Source organism: Balaenoptera musculus, chromosome 1, assembly GCF_009873245.2.
Source record: "Balaenoptera musculus isolate JJ_BM4_2016_0621 chromosome 1, mBalMus1.pri.v3, whole genome shotgun sequence".
In the NCBI taxonomy this organism is placed as follows: Eukaryota; Metazoa; Chordata; class Mammalia; order Artiodactyla; family Balaenopteridae; genus Balaenoptera; species Balaenoptera musculus.
The window spans coordinates 20,501,661-20,515,061 of record NC_045785.1 but is presented as its reverse complement, the minus strand read 5'-3'; the positions used below and the strand labels follow the sequence as shown (position 1 = coordinate 20,515,061).

Sequence of the window (13,401 nt, the reverse complement as noted above, 5' to 3'; positions counted from 1 at the left end):
AGGGGAAAGGTGTGACGGGGGAGGGATAAATTAGGAGTTTGGCATTAACATATACACACTACTATATATAAAATAGATAATCAATAAGAACCTACTATATAGCACAGGGAACTCTACTCAATATTCTGTAATAACCTAAATGGGAAAGAATTTGAAAAAGAATAGATAGATATATGTATAACTGAATCACTTTGCTGTACACCTAAAACTAACACAGCACTGTAAATCAACTATATTCCAATATAAAAAAATTTTTTAAAAAAAGAAAAAAAACCCCAATGAACTATATTTTATACCAGTCGTAAGTGTTCTTGTCAACTGCACTCCAAATAAACCAAGCTACATTCATGAACAAAGTGAGCAAGAAATAAGATTAAGATAAAGATCACGGTATATATCAAACATGGCAGAAAAGACACCTTAGATTCTTTTAAGAGAAACTTCTAGACCGATAGCTTTGGCCACTACGTCAAGGCTACTACAATTTAAAAAGAACACACTACCAGGAATTCCCTGGCGGTCCAGTGGTTAGGACCGGGCGCTTTCACTGCCAGGAGTCCGGGTTCAATCCCTGGTTGGGGAACTAAGATCCTGCAAGCCGTGTCACACGGCCAAAAAAAAAAGATGGGCTTCCCTGGTGGCGCAGTGGTTAAGAATCCGCCTGCTAATGGAGGGGACACAGGTTCAAGCCCTGGTCCGGGAAGATCCCACATGCCGCAGAGCAACTAAGCCCATGTGCCACAACTACTGAGCCTGCGCTCTAGAGCCCACGAGCCACAACTACTGAGCCAGCGTGCCACAACTACTGAAGCCCGTGCGCCTAGAGCCCGTGCTCCGCAACAAGAGAAGCCACTGCAATGAGAAGCCCACACACCGCAGTGAAGAGTAGCCCCCTCTCTCTAGAGAAAGCCCCTGCACAGCAATGAAGACACAACACAGACAAAAATGAAAATAAATAAATTTATTAAAAAAAAAAAAGAATGTACTATGCAATTAATATATATATTTCCCCAAAGGAATAAAAAGCACACAGAGTCACACACAATCTGTGTAACAATTTGACTGAATGAGATATAGCCAGTCAATTCAACGGGGGGAAAAAATCTAGACCATTGTTTGATTTTTATAAGTCCTATTATTTACTCAGAATGAAAAAGGTCCCATGACTGCACATGCAGACAAAACCTTAACAAGTCACAACTACATTGACAGTAACACTTTAGATTACACAAGTGATGGAAAGAACACTACAGGTGGGAGATCTGAATCTGATAACTAGTTGTGTGACATCAGGCAAGTTACTTAACCCCTCAGGGAATTTTTGCTACTCACCTGCAAAAAAACTGGATTAAGTGATTTTTAAAGTTCTGTCTACCTTAAAATCTATGATTCCATTAATTCAATATTTATTGACACTGGGCCCATGTACACACAGCTGTCAAACTATTAAAATTAAATCCCAGGGACTTCCCTGGTGGTCCAGCGGTTAAGACTCCCCACTTCCACGGCAGGGGGCGTGGGTTCCATCCCTGGTCGGGGAACTAAGGTCCCGCATGCCACGTGGTGTGGCAAAAAAAAAAAAAAAAAATTAAATGCCAGGTGTCCAGGAGTCAGTACTAGTAGTAGATGTAGTGGATGTGTTTGTTTTTCTCCTTTTCATTCTTCTTTTATTTTTTCCAAACATTTTTCTTTTAAATGCTTTACTGAGATATAGTTCACATACTGTACAATTTTTACCCACTTGAAATATACAATGGTTTTTAGTACATTCACAGAATTATGTACCCATCACTACAATCAATTTTAGAACATTTTCATCCCCAAAAGAAATCTTTTTACCCTTTATCTGTCATGCTGCATTTACTCTAACTTCCCTAGCCTTAGGCAACCACTAAATCTACTTTCTGTCTCCCTACAGATTGGCCTATTATGGATATTTCACACAATATGTGGTCTTTCGCGCCTGGCTTTTTTACTTAGCATAGATGTTTTTAAAGTTCATCCAGTTTGTGGGGGGTATTGGTACTTCATTTCTTTTTATGGCTGAATAATATTCTATCATATGGATATACTACATTTTACTCATCTGTTTGTCAACTGATAGACATGGGGTTGTTTCCAATTTGGGGCTATGAAGAATAACGCTGCTATGAACATTTGTGTACAAGTTTTTGTGTGGATGTATGCTTTCATCGATTCTCTTGCGTATATATACCTAGATTTGCTGAGTCATACGGCAATTCCATGTTTAACCTTTTAAGGAACTGCCAAACTGCTTTCCAAAGCAGCTACAACATTTTACATTCTCACCAGCAATGTACAAAGGTTCCAGTTTTTCTACATTCTCACCAACGATTGTTATTATCTTTTTGATTATAGCCATCCTGGTGGGTGTGACATCTTATCAGATGCACCAAGTACCAAGGTAATTAGTTTTGTGACTTTAATCAACTCATTTAATCATTTTGAAATTCAGCTCTCTCATTTGTAGATTGGAAATAAAATATTTCATAGAGTTCTTAAAGGTATTAATGAAAAAATATAGAAAAAATTTAGCACAGTATGCATCATAAAGTATTTGATAAACAGTAATTAATTATTATCATTAGGTTTTCTGCCCTCCTAGGAACCCACCATCTAAATGAAAAAACAAAATACTCTTGTAAAGGACAGCCTGACAGTTAATACTTAAGTGCAAAAACAAGTGGCAGAAAAAAATAAAGATATAAAATTGCAAAAAGGAAGATCAGTAATGGGAGGAAGAAATTGGAAAAGTTTTTTCAGACACGTCATTAAATCATGAAAAATAAGATAAGCATAGCTGGGAGGGGCAAGAGGAGATGAGAACAGCACAAAGGGGCCCAGATTAAAGAAGGAAAGAGCTCAGGTAACAAAACAAAAAAAAGGTTCTCCTCGTAGCATAGTTAGACAACATACCTGGTGACAGTAAGAAATATGTTTGAATGGGATAGGGCCATATCACAGAATTGGGGACTCTGACCTTTATCCTCGAAGTAATAGAAACAACTGAGGATTTGCAGGAAAGGGAAACTATGAAATCAGGCTTTTAGAAAGATTAATCTGGCAGGAGAGGGAAAGACCTGATCCAAGAAACCTATTAGAAAGTTGTTTCAGACAGGACAAACAGTAGAAGTTGAGAGGAAGGGACCAGCTGTGAGGAGCATAGGATAAGAAGAATCAAGAAGACTCTTTGACTGAATGGATTGACTTATGAATACTCTGGAAATGACAATATACGTGGAATACAATTTGAAAATGACAACACATTTTGGTAAGCAAATCATTAATCCAAACTTACCCTCCGCAATGTCTGAGCATGATGTGCCTATGGCTGTGTCCCCACTGTCGGCTATACTTGAACAGCGGCTGAAGCGGCTCCGAAAGGCCTCCGAGATAACTGGGGTCTGCCATTCAGTCCCCAGGGAACCGCCCCTCTGAATCACATTGGAACCTGAAACAAGCGGCATTTCCCACCTTTAGTGTGAACCTGCTCATGTAACCCCACAAAACTTTTTTAAAAAATCACTTAAACCTATCAGAGAATAGTGGCACCCCACCCCTTTCTTTCTCCTGTGCCTATTTCAGCTACTCTGAATTAGTTAATTTTAGGGAGGTTTTTTTAAAAAAAATATTTATTTATTTATTTATGGCTGCATTAGGTCTTCGTTGCTGCGCATGGGCTTTTCTCTAGTTGCGGCGAGCGGGGGCTACTCTTCACTGCAGTGCGTGGGCTTCTCATTGCAGTGGCTTCTCTTGTTGCAGAGCATGGGCTCTAGGTGCACGGGCTTCCGTAGTCGTAGCAGGCGGGCTCAGTAGTTGTGGCTTGCAGCCTCTAGAGCGCAGGCTCAGCAGTTGTGGCGCATGGGCTTAGTTGCTCTGCGGCATGTGGGATCTTCCCGGACCAAGGCTCAAACCCGTGTCCCCTGCATTGGCAGGCAGATTCTTAACTACTGCGCCACCAGGGAAGCCCAGTTAATTTTAAATGGAAATAGCGTAAGAGGTGAGAATGTTCAAAGACAGAAATAAAAACTACCAAGAACCCAGGGGTACTGGGACAGTAATAGTTAATAGCAGCTCCATTCTTTGCAATCTAGAAGCCACAGCACTTTACAAACATGATCTCATCTACCTACTCACTGAAAAGTATTATAACCCCTATTTTGCAGAGGATAGAGCTGAGATTTGAACCCAGGTTGTTCTGATTCCAATACCCACATTTCTTTCCTACAGGGTTTCTCAACAGGTGCTTTTGGCATTCTGGGCCTGACAATTCTTTAATGTATAGTCTACATATTACAGGATGGTTAAGCATTCCTAGTCCCTGCCTATCCACTAAATGCCAGCAGCAGCTCTCACTCCATCCCACCATCACTATAAAACCTGAAAACATCCCATATGTTTCCAAATGCTCTGCAGGGTAACAGGCAATCCAGTCCCCTGCTGAAAACCACTGCTTGACTGCATCAGGGTACCCTTGTGGTTAGGGTAAATCCAGATCAAGGTGAGTCTTATAAGTTAATCTGAAGAGTTTGTGGGGCGGGGGCAATGCAAAGAAACTACTAAAGTTTCTGAGCAGGTAAGATGAAACAAGACTGATGAGATTTATTTGACTTTATCAGCTTGTTGTTTGAGGGCTGGTAGATACGAAGTGTTCAATAAATACTTGATTTACTAATATACTAGCAAAGAGTTAAATTCAAATTATTTTTTAAAAACCACTGTAATTTTTCTAAACTTTATCTGATGATCCATGTAAACAAACAAACAGGTAATGGTAGCTACTTATCCATTTAAAGCGTCAGAGTTTGAGCTGAAATCAGAAAATACGGTTCTACAGACTCTATGATTTAGTGGGAAGCAAATGATATTTGAATTTAGTGCTTCTCCCATCTTTTGAACCTACTTTCTTCTATATTTGCTCTTTTTTGCTACCCTTACTTCTGCTTTCTACTGAAGACAACCTCACTTTCCCCAAGAACTCCTTTTATTCTTTGGGTCTCAGTGGACTGCCTGATTTGAAAGAATCTATATACACACAGTAATCTGTAACAATTTCTTTTTTCTTTTTTTAATTTTTTGGCTGTGCCGCATGACATACGGGATCACAGTTTCCCCACCAGGGATCGAACCCGCATCCCCTGCATTGGAAGCCCAGATTCTTAACCGGTGGACTGCCAGGGAAGTCCCTGTAACAATCTTTAATAGAAAACACAGCCAAAAATCAGAGCATCTGATCAGCATAAGATTAGCCAGTGTTACTATACTAAATTAACATAATTCTGGCCAGAAGCAAAGAAATTTGACCTCCTGGTGAGTCTATATGGCATTATCTCTCTAGTCAGTGTACAATTTATCAGGTCTTTTGAAATGTGAAAATCAATTGAGGGTCTCTATTACCATGTTCCTGGCCTCCTACTGGAAACCACTCCCTGTTGCTACTACTGATCTTCTTCACCACTACCACTTTTCTGTTCACCCACTCCATACATCAATTCTAAAAGTGATATTTGCTAAAATAAAAATATGTTTTGGTGTAGTTATAGAGACTTATTATTTCAAAATTCAAGTCTGAAAGCTGGTATCACGTCATATCAGCAGCATCCTTATCAAATATTAAGACCATTATCAATCAAATGAGAGACGACTGAAAACAAAGCCATCAGAAAAGCAGTGAGCTTTGTTAGGAATTGCTACATTCCAAAAACGTGCACTATACACATAAGTGTCATAAGAAATTGTATAATTCAGTCCTAAGACAGTGCGTGCCACATAGCGATGTTCAATGAATATTTGCTGAATGAACCTTGAATTGATTCAACAAATGCTTTTAGAAGTGCTTATTATATGCAAGGCAGTATGCCTAGCAGAACATATCTACCAAATGTCTGCTATAAGGCACTGTGGGATTTTTCAAGTTAAAGAAAACACACCATTAGTTCCATCAAATGTACTCCTTTCTTCATAAATCCCCCCAAATTCAAAAGTTATATTTCTAAAATGCTACTTCCTATTTGAATATACCATATCTACTTAATATTGTCTACTGAGTATGTATATATATTTACATGTTTTAATATATATATTAAATACATACACAAACTTCTAACATATCAACTTAGGATATCTACTGAGCTTTCAAAACCCTGTAAATCCATTCTAGAGATAAATTCGTGAGTCTCTAGTGACAACACAAGTGAGACTGTTGGCATCCAAGAAGAATTCCAATCTTTGTGGGCTAACAGATGACTGACCCACCCACAGGACGACAAAGACAACATAGAACACAGTAATTTATGCTGTGTTTTTCTGATTTCAAATGGAACTATCTTCCAAAGTCATTTTTTTCCAATCCTTTATGTGTCCTCCTCTCCCAATCAATCACGTGGTCTTGTTGGAAGCTACGTAGGACCAGAGATAAATAGTTGTTCTCTCAGAGAGACCTATTTTTCTATTCAATGTAGCCCCATGTCATTTTTGTTCTTTAAGCACCAGCCTTTCAGTGAATGCTTGTTTGTTCAGTATTTCCTTTCAAGGAAATTTCTGTTATAAAATAATAGAGGAAAGGTCAGAATTTAACCCAGAAAACTTTGACTACTCACCTGGTGATGCGGCATGAGAGATCCGCTCACTTGGGTATTTCTCCTGCATGGCCATCAACACAGTTATTTGAGCCAGCTGTAGAATGAAGGAACCAGTCAGATCTCTCCACTACCTTTTAATTCCCTGTAACTTATTCTCATTCAGCTGAAACTGTCAAAAACACACAGAGTATTCAAGTATTCTTCCACATCTTTTACTCCTGAGGATGTTTTTTTAAGGAAAAGCAACTCCCAATAGTCCACTCTACTTCTCCTGAAGCAAGAAGAAAAAACCTAGAACCAAAGAGAGATTCCCAATACTGATCCTATTAGGTCTAGAACCCCTCCAATCGTTGCAAAAATTAAAAATAATGTTACTTTTAATTAACAAACATTGCCATGGATCTTCTCACCCATGGGAACAGGTTGGAAGAGTGAGGTGGAAAAAAAACTAAATAACCAAACCAACAGTGAAGTATTATAGCTTCAATTATGATTAACGTAAAATGAATTCCCCGATTCCTTCCAGTATTGAAAGTTAGTCATATGATGTACAAAGATGGATTTTTTGGTCATAAGCAGAACCTCAATACTCAGCTGGGAACATGAGGTTTTCTTCCCATTACCCCATTCCTTAAAACATTTATATTTATTCTAGCGGTAGGTTCTGAGAATTTAGCATATGTCTGATTACTATCTATGAAAACAAAAGCTTTAATTAACTGTAACTAATAATAGCAAATAATAATATCTTGTAAATGCATAGTAATTGAGAGGCAGTACAGAGTAAGAGAAGTGGTTCAGAGTATTGACTTGTTTTTATTATAAATTTATTTATTTATTGGCTGTTTTGGGTCTTCATTGCCGTGCGCGGGCTTTCTCTAGTTGTGGCGAGCGGGGGCTACTCTTTGTTGCACTGTGCAGTCTTCTCATTGTGGTGGCTTTTCTTTGTTGTGGAGCACAGGCTGTAGGCACGCGGGCTGCAGTAGTTGTGGCTCGCGGGCTGCAGTAGTTGTGGCTCACGGGCTGTAGAGCGCAGGCTCAGTAGTTGTGGCACACAGGCTTAGTTCCTCCATGGCATGTGGGATCTTCCCGGACCAGGGCTCGAGCCCGTGTCCCCTGCGTTGGCAGGCGGATTCTTAACCACTGCGCCACCAGGGAAGTCCCCAGAGTATTGACTCTTGATCAGACAGTTCGGGTTTGAAGCCTGACACGAGCAATGTATTAGCTGTGTAACCTTGGGCAAATTTCTTTATATCTTTGTGCCTCAGTTCCTTCATATAAAAATGAGGATAAAGACAGGACCTAATTCATTCTAATTCATTTATAATTAACTTACAATGGTGCCTGACACATATTAAGTGCTTAATTAATGTTTTTGTTATACTTGGCATATTAACATTTTATGTTAATAAAAAGTGACACAGTACAGTCCTCAGAAGATAAAGTACGAATTTAGAAACTCTGAATTTATAAGAGCCCCAAAAGAGTTTAGGACAAACCCTGTCAACAGAACACAATTCTGAAAGGTGAAATTTAACTTTGGAGGGCGGGGGGGGGGGGGGGGGGGGGGGGCGGGGGGGGGCGGGAGCTATATGGTACTATTTCTCTGATGTGCTTTACTGACCTCTATAGTCTCCTCTTAGTAACAACAACACAAACCCTCACTAATTCATTGCATCTACAACAGAAATTGTACCATCCCCTGAAATCCCAGGTCTCTACATACTGGGTAAGAGAAACTTTGTTCAGTTAAAAAAAGATTCCATTTATGGCTAGTATTATTCAGTGTTTTATTCGTGACACAGAAGGACGCCCTACCTGCTAGTCATACTGAATCGTCAATATCAAAACGTTTTTAATCCTTTTCTTTTTTTTCTAAAGGGTTTTTCCTCCAGATGTGATTAAATTAAGGATCTTTTCTTTTATTTTGGCCTGGCTGCACTGCGCAGCATGTGGGATCTTAGTTTCCCCACCACAGATCGAACCTATGCCCCCTGCATTGGAAGCGTGGAATCTTAACCACTGGACTGCCAGGGAAGTCCCCCTTTCTTTAAAATATAACAAAATGGTAGGCCCATTGGATTCTGAGACCCTTCCAAATTCAGAGGGGTTGAAAATGGGATGACAAAAGAACTCTCAGTTAAAGATGGAGTTATCCTATGACTCTAGTTCCACTCCTGGATATATATTCAAGAGAAATAAAAACATATGTCAACACAAAATCTTGTACATGAATCTTCATAGCAGCATTATTTATAATAGCCAAAAAATAGAAAGAACTCAAATGTCCATTAGCTGATGGATAAATAAAATGTGGTACATCCACACAATGGAATATCATTAGGCAACAAAAAGGAATGAAGCACTGATACCTGCTACTGAAAACATTATAGTAAGTGAAGGAGGACAAACACCAAAGGCTACATGTTGTATAATTCCATTTATATGAAATGTCCAGAATTGGCATATTCATAGAGACAGCAGATTAGTGGTTGTCAGGGACTAAGAGGAGGGCAGGGAGAGGGGGAAATGGGGAGCAATTGCTAATGGTATGGGGTTTCTTACTAGGGTGATCAAAATGTTCTGAGATTAGATAGTGATGATGGCTTGTGAATATACTAAAACCTCTGAATTGCACACACATAAAATTGAATTTTATGGTATGTGAATTATACCTTAATTTAAAAAAAAAAACTCCAAGGAGTAAAACACTACAGAATAAATAATTTTAAACTTCTTCCTACTTAAGTTCAGAAGTAGATGGCCTACTGGTGGAAATTTTTAGGACCAATTGAAGGAGACAGACTTCTTGAGATAAAAGTGAGAGAAATGAATGTATAAGAAGTTAACACAGGGACTTCCCTGGAGGTCCAGTGGTTAACAATCCGCCTTCCAATGCAGGGGATGCGGGTTTGATCCCTGGTGGGGGAACTAAGATTCCCACATGCCGCGGGGCAACTAAGCCCATGTGCCACAACTAGAGAGCCCAAATCACAACGAAATACCCCACAGGCCACAACGAAGATCCCGCATGCCGCAACTAATACCCGATGCAGCCACATAAATAAATTAATTAATTAAAAATAAATAAATAGGGCTTCCCTGGTGGCACAGTGGTTAGGAATCCGCCTGCCAATGCAGGGGACACGGGTTCATGCCCCTGTCCGGGAAGATACCACATGCCGCGGAGCGGCTAGGCCCGTGAGCCACAACTACTGAGCCTGCGCGTCTGGAGCCTGTGCTCCGCAACGGGAGAGGCCCGCGCACTGCGATGAAGAGTGGCCCCCTCGCCGCAACTGGAGAAAGCCCTTGCACAGAAACGAAGACCTAACACAGCCAAAAATAAATAAATAAATAAATAAATTTTAAAATAAATAAATAGCAGTAACACAAATAACCAATTACACAGCCAAGAAAGGTAAGAATGAATGGAGGCAGACAGAAGAAAAGCACCCAACATTGATAGTTTCCATTTTCAAAGTTGTTTAAACTACAGAACTATGCATTCAACAAATTTAACATGTATTAAGTACAAGCATACATCTTTTTATTGAACTTCACTTTACTGAGCTTCACAGATTGCATTTTTTACAAACTGAAGATCTGCAGCAACCCTGTGTTAAGCAAGTCTATGGGTGCCATTTTTTCCTACAGCATTTGGTCGCTTTGTGTCTGTGTCACATTTTGGTAATTCTCGCAGTATTCCAAGCTTTTTCATCATTATTACATCTGTCATGGTGATCTGTGATCTTCGATGTTACATTTGTAACTGCAGATGTGGTGGAAATAGCAAGAGGACTAAAATTAGAAGTGGAGCCTGAAGATGTGACTGAATGCTGCAATCTCATGATACAACTTTTAACAGATGAGGAGTTGCTTCTTATGGATGAGCAAGGGAAGTGGTTTCTTGAGATGGAACTACTTCCGGTGAAGATGCTGTCAAGACTGTCGAAATGACAACAGAGGATTTAGAATATTACTAACTCTGTTGATAAAGCAGCAGTAGGGTTTGAGAGGACTGACTCCAATGCTGAAAGAAGTTCCACTGTGGGGAAAATACTCTCAAACAGCATTGCATGTTTTAGAAAAATCGTCTGTGAAAAGAAAAGCCAAATCAATGCAGCACACTTCACTGCTGTCTTGTTTGAAGACATTGCCACGGCCACCCCAGCCTTCAGCGGCCACCACCCCGTTCAGTCAGCAGCCATCAGCATCGAGGCAGAATTCTCCACTAGCAAACCAGCAAAACGATTACAAATCACTGAAGGCTCAGACGATGGTTAGCATTTGTTAGCAATAAAGTATTTTTTAATTAAGGTATATAGATTTTTAAAAGACATAACGCTATTGTATACTTAACAGACTACAATATAGTGTAAACATAACTTACATATGCACTGGGAAACCAAAAAAATTTGTGTCTCGCTTTATTGCAGTGGTCTGGAATTCTACCCACAATATCTCTGAGGTATGCCTGTCCTTACTACCCATCAAGCATTGTGCTAAAGACTCTATAGTATCATGTGTTATGCTGAATGCTCATATCAAACCTATGAGGTAGTTACTACTATTATCCTCATTTTATGGATGAGAAAATAAAGGATTAGAAAGGTGAAGATTGTACAGTTAGGAAGAGGTTTCAAAGTCAGGACTGTGCTCTAATGCTACAGAAGTCTAGTCAGCATTCTGTCTGTGACAAAAAGAAATAAAGGAAGTTACTAAGGCACCACAAGTTGGAGTTTCTATGCCTCAGACATAGCCAGAGCTGCAAGCCCTAAAGCAGTTAGGAGCAGGGGCAGCTCGTATCATTTCTTCACTCTGCCCTTGGTCACCACCCAGGCTCTATTTCCCAAGTTACTACCCAAGAATTAGATTTTGGCTGTTATAAGTATTCTCCCCTTGAAGAATTATAATCTTAGTGTGGAACACACTTGGCAGCTGTTGACAGAACCACATCAAGACAGGAGAGGATTTGAAGGGAAACACAGACAGCTGACACAGACACACTAAGAACCTCACACCATCACACTATTTTCATCGCCTTGATCATTCATTAAACCAAACCTAAAGAGAAGCCAAATCCTTGCCAAGGTGTTGCCTTTACAAAGAACAAGTCCTGAACACCACCACATAATAATAAAACAGACAAGGCCTAGGCCTAGAACAAGTCCTGAACACCACCGCATAATAATAAAACAGACAAGGCCTAGGGGCAAGTAATGAGGCATGGTTCTCTTAATCGTCCTTGTATCACTACTCCTTCCTTCCCAGCACACAGTACTCAATTCATCAACCAAAATTTACTGAGTGCCTGTTTGCCTGGCTCTGTGCCATATCGTGGAAGTAGATGGTGTAAAAGACAAAACAGGGCTCTGATCCTCCCGGTTTAATGTGATGAAATAAGTTCTGAACACCTTCTATTGCATAAATAAGCTTTAACACACTTTCTGTTCATCCAGAGAACCAGCTCCTCCCTGTCTATAGCAGGGTGCCTCATGCTCTGTGCTAACGACATTGGAGGTCGGGTAAGTCTTTGATGTGCGGTTCTCCTGTACACTGCAGACTGTTTAGCAGCACCCCTGACGTCTACCCATCACACGCCAGGAGCAATCCCCGAGTTGTGAGAACCAAAAATGTCTCCAGACACTGTCAAGTATCCCGTGGGGGGCAAAATCGCGCCGGCTGAGAAACTCCAGCCTAGCGCCTTCACAAGGGCTCTCTGTCCCCCGACCTTCCTCCTCTATCTTTTTCCAAATCTCGGCTCAAACTTCACTTCCTCGGGGAGGGCTCCCCGCCCCCTCAGACTCCGTCGGCGCCTTGGGTTCCGCGCTCCCGTACTTCGCCACCCTGCACTACTGAGTGCTGGCCGAGCAACCACCCGCGGGACGTCTACTCCTCTCCCGGGGCTGCGAGCTCGTGGAGGGCAAGAACTTCCCTCCCGCCGTGCCCTGGCGACCGGCACTGGGCCCGTCCATCGCAAAGGTCCCGAAACTGCTGCGGAGTGAGTGACGGGGAGAGAGCGAGGCGATGAGGGCGGGAGGCCACTGAGACCCAAGGAGGCGAGCGGGGGGCATTATTTCAGAAAGCCGCGGCGTCAGAGACCCAAGACGAACGGCTCAGTCGCTCTGCGCATGCTCTTCGCTCTCCCGCGGCCCTCCCCACCACGGAGGCCGGTCGAGAGTGTCTGAGGCTCCGCCAAGGCTCTCTAGGCAGGGGACAGGGTCTGTCAGTCCGACGGGGGCCCCCGAAGGGAGGAGGACTTACGTGAGCTTGAAAGCGGGCAGCGAAATCCCCCACTCAGGGACACCAACCACTGCGACCAGGTCGGCGGCGGACAGCGCTTCAGTGCCTCAGCTCGCCTAACGGCCGTTACACACCCGCCAGGCCGCGCGCCTCAGAGCGCGCACCGCCCCGGCACCGCCCCTTTCTGCCCCCCCCCCGACCAATCAGAAGTCGGGCCGCGCGCGTGTCTCGCCCCCGCACGCCGCCCTCGGCGCAGAGAACCAACGGATCTCTCTGCGCATGAGCCCGCCGCGGCTCTCTGCCTTTGCCTCTACCCCTTGGCGGGTCTCGCCTCTGGGCGGAGCCCTGTGCACCCCGGCCTGAAGCGGCCTGCTTGGCCTGTGCAGATCGAGAAGCTGGCAGCCAGCGCAGCTTATTCCGGGATCCCACCCAACCTGCCCACCCTCCTCCCATTCCTCACCATCTATCAGTACTCCCACTTGAAGCAGCGAGTGACGTTGTGACCAGGAGTTAGGGTGTGGCCAGAGTCACTGTCTTGTCAGGGTCAGGGCTTGGT

The 13,401-nt window shown here is 42.3% G+C and overlaps 1 protein-coding gene across 2 annotated transcripts in view; it reads right to left on the bottom strand.

Moving 5' to 3' along the window:
* The window catches only part of CEP85 (centrosomal protein 85), a 33,579-nt gene extending 20,570 nt beyond the window's left edge, over positions 1 to 13,009 (bottom strand). The window contains exons 1-3 of one of the 2 annotated variants that reach the window (XM_036851924.1): positions 12,867 to 13,009; positions 6,621 to 6,696; positions 3,320 to 3,472 (exon numbers count right to left, since the gene is read on the bottom strand). In XM_036851924.1, coding sequence (XP_036707819.1) covers positions 3,320 to 3,472; positions 6,621 to 6,675 — 208 coding nt within the window. In that variant the 5' untranslated portion in view covers positions 6,676 to 6,696; positions 12,867 to 13,009. The remainder of the gene's footprint in view (positions 1 to 3,319; positions 3,473 to 6,620; positions 6,697 to 12,866) is intronic. The other variant, XM_036851926.1, reaches the window with a different exon arrangement.
* Between the last annotated feature and the right edge of the window lie 392 nt (positions 13,010 to 13,401).